This window comes from Neodiprion virginianus, chromosome 1, assembly GCF_021901495.1.
Source record: "Neodiprion virginianus isolate iyNeoVirg1 chromosome 1, iyNeoVirg1.1, whole genome shotgun sequence".
Classification (NCBI taxonomy): Eukaryota; Metazoa; Arthropoda; class Insecta; order Hymenoptera; family Diprionidae; genus Neodiprion; species Neodiprion virginianus.
The window spans coordinates 23837173-23849458 of record NC_060877.1 but is presented as its reverse complement, the minus strand read 5'-3'; the positions used below and the strand labels follow the sequence as shown (position 1 = coordinate 23849458).

Sequence of the window (12286 nt, the reverse complement as noted above, 5' to 3'; positions counted from 1 at the left end):
CCAGACTTATACTTGCTCGATGAATAAACTACGCTAACTATTTCATCACAGTTATGCATCAGTTGTTTTCTCAATTGGAACCAAAACTTGAACCGTGAACCCATAGATTTCACTTTCGTGACCACTAGCTGACCAATCGTTATTGTCGGAATTCATACCCGTTGCAGCGGTTATCTCGCAGCTCCAGTAGTTTAATAAACCGTCATCACTAGCGCTACTGGTTGGACTAATAGATGCGCCATCCTTGAAAATTGTAGTGAAAACAGCACTCTATAATGTTAGTAACAAATTGACGCATAAGATGTCGTATTGTGTCGTATTGCGGGAATAGCTGAAAAATAGGGTAGAGTTGATTGTATGTACCACCGTTCTATCAGCGGTGTAAATCCACGAGGCTGGTCTAAAAAATAGTGTGGAATACAGCTGCATGTGTGTGTGTGTGTGTGCATGCTGCATTCAGTCCTCAGTCGTGTGATAAGAGGATAACAAAATAGTATGGTAATAAACCAATATGGGAAGTGGAGACACGGCAACTGTAATAAATAAGATATCGAGTGACAGTGGCAATGAAATTATCGAAGAGTACGGCCCGAATTTAAGAGTATTACCAACAAATAACCAGGTCAAAGAATTGCAAACTATATTACGTGACAAGTAAGTGGACGAGGCAATAATCTTCGACAAGTCAATGCGGCATTGCTGAAACGCGACAAGCACATGGCATCGACAGCGTTTCAATGTCTTTTTATAATTTTCTTCGTTACAGGAACACAACGAGAAGCGATTTTAAATTCTACGCAGACCGTTTGGTGAGAATATTAACGATACGTTAACACATTTTTTTTCAAACCTACTTGTCTACCCCGGCTAATTAACCATACCGTCAATCCCACGGTGACGTGCGAATATGCACACAGCCGGCAATTAAACTGACAATTATGCGCAATAGTCTGGTAGAAAGTACTAAAAAATGTGTCGCTTGAAAAAGCATTCGAGGAATTTATTTACAACATGGACGTTTTGCGTGTCAAAATCACGAGTGAAATCATGACCGACGAAAAGAAAAAATATCTACATATATACATATGTATAATATATTCATTTTACTTACAGATCAGACTTGTCATAGAAGAAAGCCTCAATCAATTACCATTTTCAAAATGTTCCGTGACAACGCCGACAGGTGCCAAGTACAAGGGACTCAAATATCAAAAAGGCAATTGTGGCGTGTCTATAGTTAGAAGTGGCGAAGCTATGGAACAGGTAATTATTTATCACTGGCTTCACAGGGCTAGTGGCTAAGAATTATTATTATTTTTATTTATTTATTTATTTATTCCCACAATATTCGCACTTTTTGTTGCAATTATGCCATACGCTGTGAAGCTGCGTTCAAGTTATCAATTTGATATTTGTGTTTAATTTTGCAATGAAAGTAATGACCCTGTGCTACTAATTTCATAGATCTAGTATCATTTTTGTACAAATGAATCTCGAAATTTTGCACGCAGCTTCAAATGACTAATAAGAAAAGAATATCGTCAATTGTGCCATTCTTAATCTGTAATGTACTTTATAGCCCAACATTTCGGTTGATATAAATGATTTACAAGCAAAAAAATTATCTTTATTGCGTAATGGCAAAGATGTATACACTGTATTTACCTAGCTGCACGGAAAATAATTCAGAATAAACTTGGATTTGCTTGATATAATAAAGGCAAATTTTATAAACTTTTTGATGAAGAATGTTCACAATATTAGAATCTTGACTGTGTGATTCGTAAACCTTCTTATTTTTCTAACAAAAATGTTTTACTACCAGCCCTGGATTTATCCTCCATGGATAAATCGATCACTCTACGTATATGTGAACAGTTTACCAATATTTTGAGTTATTTCAGGGTCTCAGGGACTGTTGCCGTAGTATAAGAATTGGTAAAATATTGGTCGAAAGTGATGTTGACACTCATGAGGCTAAAGTTGTCTATGCTAAATTTCCAGACGATATAGCCGAAAGAAAGGTTCTCTTAATGTATCCGATAATGAGTAAGTATACAATATAGATGCTGAAGGTTTATATCTGAATTGCAGTCACTAAAAGCAATGTGTGGCACAAAAGTACTGTGTGTAGAGTGTGAAATGCATATACATTATGGCCAGAGTTGGCAACTTTGATGCAAACCAATGAAGACACGATTAGTTGAAATAATAAATACAAAATAAATACCAGTTTGCAACACTGTATTCAAAATTCAAGGACTGTACAAATCACTTTTATGGAATGTGCGATATAAAGTTGTAGATAGCACACGTTTTCTGTAAATTTTCACAAAAATAGCTTCATCATTGTGATAAATATATCTTGGTATTCACAATATGGAAGATAATTGAAAATGACCTTCACTGCTTCCACGAATTGGAAACGTGTATTTTTTCTGACTCTGATAATTTAGCATCAGACCGACTTGATTCATTCTAATTAATGGCAACCCCGGACTTTTTCTGTTGAAAGTATTAATCGTGAAAGTTAAATAAGCAACAAATATGCATTTATATGATCACCAAACTGTACTTTTTCATCCTTATTGAGCACAGTATGTAAAAAATGCATTATTTGTACCGTCAATGAACTATTGTGATGAAATTTGAATTATTTATCCGTCTGTAAAAACTGAAATTATACGTTGACATTTAGATTCATACATTACATTGACAACTCAGGTATTTCTTTCTTTTCTCTAATTCAAGGTACCGGAAATACTGTGATAAAAGCGATAGCTGTGTTAAAAGAACACAATGTGTTGGAGGAAAATATCATCCTCTCTAATTTATTCTGTACACCATTTGCTGCCAAAACTCTAGTCACTGCCTTCCCTAAGGTATGTAATTCACATCAGTTATAGGCACAGGTAAGACCTTTTATTCCACTGCTGTTTCAATAGTGTAACAATAAGTAGCAAATGAAATACTATTGTTTCTTGTACTATTCACTGTCGCATCTTGTATCGGTAGCCATTTAGATATTCTTGTCGAGTTACATGCTAGTTTCTGGTCAGAAATTTGATGCAATAATATTTACTAACAGCAAACTTGAATTTTTGCGAACATCGGAGATTTATTATCTTATTTGTTAAATAAGTCATATTTATTACCCAATTCATGGCTCTTTTTTCATCACGTATGTTTTCAACACAATCTCGTTCGGAATAATACTATCCAGAATCTGGTTACTTGAATATTTGTCTTTCTAATCTTGTTTTTACTTAAGATCATAAAATTTAGAGGCATGTTTATTCAGTAATGATTACATGAAACATTGAAACTAGGATTAGAACGTCCGATTCATTCAGACACATACAGATTTGTAATAACATTGTCCTTTGGAATGAGGGGGCTTAACTGAAGTTGAATTGCACTTTCAGATGAAGATCTTATCCTCGGAAATTCACCACGTCGCGCCGAATCACTTTGGGCAAAAGTACTTTGGTACGGATTGAACTGATTAAAACTATCCTACAGTGAATGTAGTTCTTAAGTTAGGAAAAAAAGAAAACAAAAAAATTCAACAAAAAATGAGAAAAGAAAAACAAAACGTTAAAAAACATGCAAAGACTAGACGTAATAATAGACAAAATGAACTACTGGTGGCTAGAATAATAACAGACTAGTATGAAATTTAGTTCCAGTAATCGATACAGTGCTACCTCAACACACTGATGCATTAAACTTTGTTACTGATTTACTAAGATTAATCTAAAACTGACTGAATCCGATCAATTATTTAAATAGCTTTTTTTTTGTAACACATATGCCCTGGTAGTTTCATTTTTGTCAACAAAAATAGAACAGTATATATTGTGCACTATTTTTTCTTAGTGGTTACGATCGTGTGATAGATTTTAAATATCTAAGATCGTGGTACCTTATACGGACCATCGTTGATTAATTATTATCCCATTTACGATCGTTAGGTGCTCGAATTTTTACAATCTATTATGATCACTTGTATAAAGAAAGAAAAGAGTATCTCGGTTAGTATTAAAGAATGAGATTTCCATATATGATTGGGGATAATGCAAGACATTGCTTTTCTACGCTATTTCCTCAGCTATTTTATGCCGTATTGAGTTTCGCGAAAATGTGTGCTTTTTAATAAATCGCGTGCCTGAGTGAGGCCTTCCAAAAATTCTGGTTAACACTCTGCTTTGCTAAAGAAAGCATTCGTTCTGGAGTATCGAATAAATATTTTTATGTCACCGAATGTTGCTAGCTGTACACAGCAATTTCATATGATTGAAAAATACGTTCTTGAATTCTGCTCCAATTTTTTTTTTTTTTCTTGTCGTTAATCGTCAAATCACCATCGTCAACAATTGCAAAGATAAATCTAGTACACTAGCATGAAGTTGAAACAATTTCACATAATATTTACGCTCGTATAGTTGCACAAAATTTTAAATATAATTTGAACAACTGCACAGTCTAAAAATTTTCTAACATCACAAACTTGTATTATTCGAAACGAAAGTAGTGAAACAGAAAATTCTCGAATTTGAAATACTTCAAATCACGAAATGTCTCACATGTTCGTGACGATAGTCTATGCCGAGTTACTCTCCAATGCTTCACAGAATACCCTCAATTTTTTTTATTTATATTGTAATGCACAGATTGTCTATAATGTAAATAATTGCAATTTTTCAATTTAAGAAACAATTTTTGCTAAAATTTTATTTTACAAATATTTATACGACATACGTATTGCCTTGTCCTCCTGTTATGGAAAACCTTACATCATTCGACTTAAAAATTTTCTAATGTTTAATATTTATTAGCTACGGTTATAATTTTGCTTTACTTTTATTGTTTATGTAACCGAAAAATATTTGCATAATTTCTTATGAGAATAAAAATTTGTGAATATTAATTTATTATAAGATAAGACAAGTTTAGAATATCGCTTTTGAAAAAGGTGTAGTTTTGTTTTAAGCATAGGAGTACTTTCAGTATAATACCCCTTGATACTAGCACATCGAACCAGTTTTTGTTCACGCACGTGATACATTGCTAATCATATGCATAATTTCTTAATGGATTGTCCACCTAATTAGGCACCCTCAAACGTAACTCAGTAAATTACGTATCCACTTTGTTTGCAGGATTAATTTTGTCCTTTACATAAATTAAATAATAACTTTTATTACTTTGTAGCTATTCACTATTGATTATTATATGAAAATTACATGTACTTAAGAACTTGTCGATTGATGTTAAATGTCTGCAATCTCATACAAACGTAAATTGTATTATTAATATTGAACGTAACTATGAAAACTTTCAAACAAAAAAAATAACCAAAAAAATTATGAAAGCAACATATCTAATTTATGAAAACTTTACTTAAAAGCCCCTTTGACTGATTACTGCATTTAATTCGATTTTCTTTTAATTTCTTCTTTTTTCTTCAGAGCTGGCATTATTTATTACACGACTTGTTCAAATATTAAGCATTTTCATCATCTCTGCAATTGACTTTTTCCAAATGTATCAAGTGTACAAACGTGTGTTGAATATGACCGAGAAGTGAAAATCAGGAAAAAATATCGATTTTTAGTTTGCATAATACGTCTTACAACTAGTCTTCTCGTAGCTCTCACTAGCCCTTTTGTTAGATGCTGCAAGTTCTGTAGTACTGTTTACAATAACCGTTTCTTTGCAGTATAGCTAGCTCTGATGAACGGTTTTTTTTTTTTTTTTTTTAAATGATAAAACGCGCAATGCATAATATTCGTATCACTTTTACCTGTACTTAGGATGTGTTAGCTTATTGCATATCTCGCTAAGGGTTATGTTTATTTTTATTTATTCAGAATGTATTTCGTACTAAGCCTGTCAGTACTTATTCAATATTCATCTACGCTTGGCTGAGATGATGTAAAATAATGCAAATGTACAATGACTTTTTCGTAATCACACTAAGCGTTAATCTTCAAAGTACTCATAGCATTGATAAGACTTTTTACATGTCTAGTCATTTTTGCACAGAAATAATCGGACACATCCAATTTTCACAGCTATTTACTATACTTTTACAAATTATCGATAAAACCACTTCTATAAATACGATAATCAATATAGCTAAATTGATAATAATGAAAAGTTATGATTCGAAGTTTATTGTACACACTGCTAGGTAATTCATTCAGTTCCATTCAATTCTTTGTCTCGACAGGGTTAAAATATCGAATTATATAAATTGATAAAAGGATTGCACATTTGCATTACGTGTCATTTGAAAAGTCTAAATTTCATTGAATGAGCTGAAAGGGAGAGTATTTAAACATCTTGAGGCGTGTAAACGTGCGCACTTATAAAAAATACAAGAGAAATATGAAAAAATCAAATTTGTTGTGAATATCTTCTAATAAAAAAAAAACTATTTGAAAAAATCTTATTTTATTTATGATTTTTCATTCAAGTTGGCGTGTTTTCATATGCATTAGCATTCTTTTCCAGTTACCTATGTACCCATTAATTCGACTATAATACACATTACTTAATTGATGATTCGCTAAACATCAGTCAGTTTAATAATTGCCATTCTAGTATTTGCTATGTAACGAAATGTAAATGGTGAAAATCGTTTCGATATTTGTTTTTTGTAGTAAGTCAGTATCATTAACGCTGTGGTTGAAACTCATGTTCAGTCAGTGGTCAACCTGATTTTGATTATGCCACATCTAGTGTAAGTAATTTTGAAAGCAGTACAATGTGTTGGGTATAATCCTGAATGGAAAAAAACAGCTTAGACTGTATTTATTAATTATCCAAATATCGTACCACAAAATCCGTGTTTTAACATTTTGCTGTGAGATATCTTTGCATGTAAAGACTGGTATCTTTGATTCACAGTCCAGTCGTCGATATTTATATATTACATATAGGAAGTATGCAACACTGGAAGAAAAAAATACGTATATATATATTTTTTAAAACCAAGCCAGGTCGTAGAGTTTCTTTAGTATGCTGACGTTAGATTTTAAGATGTCATGCCACAGCCGTAAAAATTTCCAAAACCTTGATGAAACCTTGAGGAAAGAAACGTGTTCAAAATTGTTGTTTTCAGGCTGTTCATACCATGGTGTGACGGGCCCTCCTAATGCACCAATGAAAAATGTTTGAGGAATCGATATGAAACATCTGATATTTCCCTGAGAAATTGAGAAAAAAATAAAGGGATAGTTCGTTTTCGGATATCATTCCGGGTTGGTCACAATACAATGTTGATATAACGTTAAAGTAATACATGTAGCCTTAATGGATTGTATATATATATATGTACATATATATATATATATTCATTTCTGACTACGCTCATAGCAAATAGATGTATTTAATGTAATGGCGAATAAATTCAATCTATCAATTATACAAAATACGAATAACAAGCATTTGTGATTTACAAATAAAGATACCGCATTAGTCCGAATATAAGCCGATCCGTTGTTTTCAGTCTGCATTTCAGGCCTTTTTGTGGTACTGAATATAAGACAACTTTTATGACAAAATTCATATCACAAGAGTAATATACATACTAATTTATAAACTAGCATTTTTTTAAGTGGGTATCATTGGAACTTAGGTAGATGAAAATATCGCAGCATGAATTCCATTGGTCTAATTTCATGATTAAACTGTTCATAAAACTCAATTTCAGTCTGTAAAGTAAATTCCTTAAAAACCCCGAATATAGGTCGAGGACGATTTTTGGAGGTCATGTCAGCCACAATAAACTTCGACTTATATTTGGAATAATACGGCAAACATTTTATGAGCTATCAATATAGTATATGTGTATTTTGTTTCTTAAATGATAAATTTCGATAGTATTAACATGTAGTTTATACATACCTATAGTATTATTATAGATCGTAGACCAAATGTATTTACATCATTTTCTACTAAGCAATCAATTCGCATAAGTATAATAACATCAGACTGACTCAATCGAACATTCAGTATAGTATGGGGTTTTGACTGCTTGAGGTACATGTACATGTGTACGTAATTTTAGCACCAAAACTCTATGAACGTTTACTCTAAATGAGAAAGTACTAAAAATGTTTCCTAATTTTACAAAAACTAGAGTAAAACAAAAAATAATCGTATAAATTAACTTAAAAAATCGTGTGATGAAAAATTGTATGTTTTATTAAAATTTTTTTGGGATCAAACACGACTTCAACTTTTGACGAAACATTTGAACACACAATAATGTGTTATATCAATTTTTACTCTTTTTAAATCATACATTAAATACTAAAGTGGCCTTCAAACTGTTCTGAGTATACAAACTCTGGGTTATGCATAAGCCAATCTCGTGAAATTCTTATTCGCGTGTGTAATGTATGTAACAATGACACCATCAAATAAATACATGCCGATTGCGTAACGAATATATTTTGTACAAATTGATGTTTATGTATATATTATAATCCGATGAAATATGAAGGATCTACTGTTGAAAAAAAAATTCCAAACATGAAGCCATGTACTGAAATTTTCAGTGCTTCATAAAATTTTGATATTGCACAAGCGGAAAAGTACGAAAGGTTAATAAGCTCTGCAGTTACAATGATTTTAGAATCACGTGGAAGTGAAAAGAAAGGGGAAAAAACAATACTCAAAAATTGGCAGCTACCTAATTTGCAAGTATATTAAACACCTTATTTTATGTAATCCAATGAAGGAAATGTCTCAACGCGTAAGTCACGTGAAGAACACATGTTTGTAAATGTGAAATAGGCCCTAAAACATTTTGAATGAATGACAAAATATTCTAAGTAAAAAATTACTATATTAAATTACTAGGCGACTTTTATGAAAATTTACACACAGTTCTATTATGAAATATGAAAATATGCAGAAGCTTAGCGAGTTGTATACAGGGTGATGCGCAATATGAAATCTTTGATACTGGTAATAGTACCACAAAGTGAGATGTCTTTCATCGTACCATTATCAATACTATTGTTTATGGGTAAAATGAATGATTTTTTTGCTGAGCTACGTGATTATTCAATGTGAAAATCTTAAAAATACCAAGTTACAATTTAAAGCTAATCGATGTAACAGAAACTTTTCAATGAAAGAATTTTGGTAGCCTTATGCTAAGTTCGGTTTGATTCTGTTTTTGTAACATTCAAAACGTTGGATAAAATTTTAGAATTTTCTTTCAGACATATCAACATGTGAATAATAACACAATAATAAAGATATACATTTAGATAACGACTCCTAGCAACAACTTATAACAATATATACCCAGCCCACTATTGAAAGAATAATTGTAAACATTGACTTGAATACAGGATGTAGTGGATAATATTCATTGTTACGCAAATTGGAGAAAAATTCAAACGTGTGTCATTAACTTCGAAAGAATTTTCTTAGTTTAAGAAAAATGTACCAAAAGATTACTAAGCTTATATCAAAATAAGCCATGCAAATAAATGTGAATATTAAAATTCTTTATTTGTTTTTTCTCTTATATCTTGTAAAATCCTCGTATCCTTATCTAATTAATATGAACAATAAGTATTTCTCAATTTATTTCACTGCTAAGTATATTATCAAGGGGTCTGAATATTTCAAGCATAATTCATTGTGAAACACAATCCAAATTATGACTGTTCAAGTTTACCAACATCATGGTTTGAAATTCTATCATGCATAATTTTGAAGCAATCCAAATTGTTTCGATACGTTTTAATTGGAAAAAATATCGCTAATGCCCATACAATATGAAGATGACTTATTTCTCTCATTTAAACCCCTTTCTTTCATAAAGCGATGCACAAAAATTGGCAGTAAATTCCTTTGGCCTTACCTGCATAATAAGCATCTTGCTATAAAGAGCCATTAATAAGAGTAAACGAAGTTTAAAAATTCGTTTTCGATATATTATTTGTTTCACATAAACGTGTCACTCATATCTATTCTTCCTTTGCTTGGTCATCAGATTTCTCCTCATTTTTATCAGCAGCATCATCGGATACTTCAGTGTTATCCTCTTGTGTGTCTTTTACCTCATCTTTGGGTGCTTCCACTGATTCGTTCGATTCGGCAGTCTCGTTTTCTACCACCTTCGGTTCACTGGTTTGAGTCTCTTCAATCGTCGAAGATCTCCTTTCGGCAGTACTAGGAAATTCCGAAAAAATTCACGTAATGGCAATTATGATGTTTCTGTTTTTATTGATTTGAATCAAAACCAAACGGAGTGTAAAAAACAGCCAAATGCAAAAACTGATTTATAATATCATTCTCTTTTACACTTTGATTAATAGTACACATTTATACCCGTCAAAATACCTGTATACAAACTCTTCTCACAGGTGATAATTAAAATTAGATGTTGTGCATTAACAAGCTCGATTTTCTTTTATCATTCTTACCTTTCTGGTTCAGTCGTTGATGCAGGTTTTTCGATAGATGGCTACAACAATGCATTAAAACAAAATGTGTATCACTTGGAATGAAATAAGTGAATATCAGAATCTTCAAAATATTTGAAAATTTGGCCACTTATATGGGGCAAAAATACATTTTGATATGAGTATTACTAAATGTGTAAGAATTCTGTATATACCTCTCGGCTAGATGTATTTCCATTTTGCTGCATTTCTTTAGGCAGAGATTTACTTCCAAGGGTTATTTCTGCAGTGCTAATTGCAGGTGTAACTTTGAGGAACTTCTCTAGTTCGTCAATTTCATTGGCCAGATCAAAGTCTTCATAATCCTAGGAAAACATAAAAGCAAATAACAAAATTTGAGTAAACTGAGTGAAAATAAAATTTAACACTATTGCAGCTGATATGAAGCTTGAGAAAGCAATTTTGCATACACAGTAAGTTGTCTAATAAGAAAATTATTTACTCCACAATATTCTTCATCGTTGAATAATTGCGGTGGTAGTGGATACTTGCTATCTTTTGGGTTACTTTTACTCTGCATGAACTCCTTCTCCGCCTCTTTTCCTGGCTCTGTGATATCCGTTACTTCATATGGGACATTTTTACTCTCCAGAATCATAAGTACCCGTTGCTGTCGTTTTTTTACCTACAAAAATGGAATATCCTCATTGCTGTGATTGCATCATTTAATTGTTGAACCATTATTGCCATGTTTAATAGTTGCTACATTCTGTGACCATTGGACAAGTTGAAATAAGAGAAGCAAATATTTTTACTTTTAAGATGTGTAACATTTACTCAAATTCATAACATATCTCAGTGTATACCATAACGAACATTGCAATAAAGAAAAATCAGAGTCATAATGATTTTTGAGCTCACACCAGAACTGGATGGTCACTTTTCTACAAATGAGAGACAAAATTCGTGCATAATAAAAAAGAAATTGTCACCATAATTGAGTCATTTCTTAAACTGGAACCTGATATCACTGGTTAATAAGATTGCAAGATAAATATGAAAAGTTGAAAATGGGCAAGGAGTCGTTATAAGATTAAAAATTGACGAATCTATTTGTTGGCAATGCCATTTTAAGAAGCTGACAATCGGTATGTGTTGACTAATAAATTAATTCCATTGTGTAACGCAGGTAGCATAGCGGGAGATGTGGTAAACCGGCTCTACGAATTCTACACATACAATCATATAGATAGTTTTTGGTCCTCATCGACAATTGGTGCATAATATGATGAGTAATTTGATATATTAGCGACAAGTATGTATATGGGATAACGAAATGTCACAGAATTGCGGTAATCGCGGTAGATTGGCACTGCCCAAGGTCTAGCTGCCTTTTGTGTACTCCGTTATAATTCCGGTACTTACTTCCTTATTTCCACTAATCCCTGATATGTAAACTTTTACAACCATTGTCGGTCAGTGTTTTCACTTTCAATAAACCACTAATAAACACTGTTAACTCGATATCAAAGATAGCTCCTCCTGAATAATTCGTAAATAAGTCCGCGAGAAACAATTTCAGACAACTGCTGGTTATGGTCTGACGGTGAGAACCGCTCACTCGTTCCCTCGATTGCTCAGCGCTCGCTGCTTTCCCTGCCTGCCTGAATTCTACGTCACGATATGCATGGAGTAACAAAACCACTTGACGCTACCAAGATACGACTTCGAATGAAATATTTTACCTATATCAACATAGGCATAATGTAAGATAATAAAGGAGCGTTCCTGCGCAGCCCATGTGCGCAGCTATCTCTAAGAACCAATCGCGTGCCCGGACCATATGAAAG

General features: G+C 32.5%; 2 protein-coding genes across 4 annotated transcripts; one reads left to right on the top strand and one right to left on the bottom strand.

Moving 5' to 3' along the window:
* The first annotated feature begins 392 nt into the window (after positions 1-392).
* Positions 393-8521, top strand: LOC124297087 (uracil phosphoribosyltransferase homolog). Of its 3 annotated transcripts, none has more exons than XR_006906529.1 (7): positions 393-654; positions 767-809; positions 1114-1263; positions 1905-2049; positions 2752-2912; positions 3426-3489; positions 7130-7163. XR_006906529.1 is itself a non-coding variant. In XM_046747710.1 (7 exons), the coding sequence occupies exons 1-7, from the start codon at positions 512-514 to the stop codon at positions 7183-7185; spliced, it is 732 nt and encodes a 243-aa protein (XP_046603666.1). In that variant the 5' UTR covers positions 394-511; the 3' UTR covers positions 7186-8521. The 3 variants fall into 3 exon arrangements, 2 of the variants coding, with proteins under 2 accessions (XP_046603675.1, XP_046603666.1); XM_046747710.1 differs by having other exon boundaries at positions 394-654; positions 2752-2882; positions 7130-8521; XM_046747719.1 differs by having other exon boundaries at positions 3426-8521.
* On the bottom strand, positions 5697-12114 carry LOC124297101 (SH3 domain-binding glutamic acid-rich protein homolog). The gene is made up of 5 exons (XM_046747729.1): positions 11862-12114; positions 10939-11121; positions 10652-10801; positions 10458-10498; positions 5697-10203 (listed from the first exon to the last, which is right to left on the bottom strand). The coding sequence occupies exons 1-5, from the start codon at positions 11904-11906 to the stop codon at positions 9999-10001; spliced, it is 624 nt and encodes a 207-aa protein (XP_046603685.1). The 5' UTR covers positions 11907-12114; the 3' UTR covers positions 5697-9998.
* Positions 12115-12286: the final 172 nt, after the last annotated feature.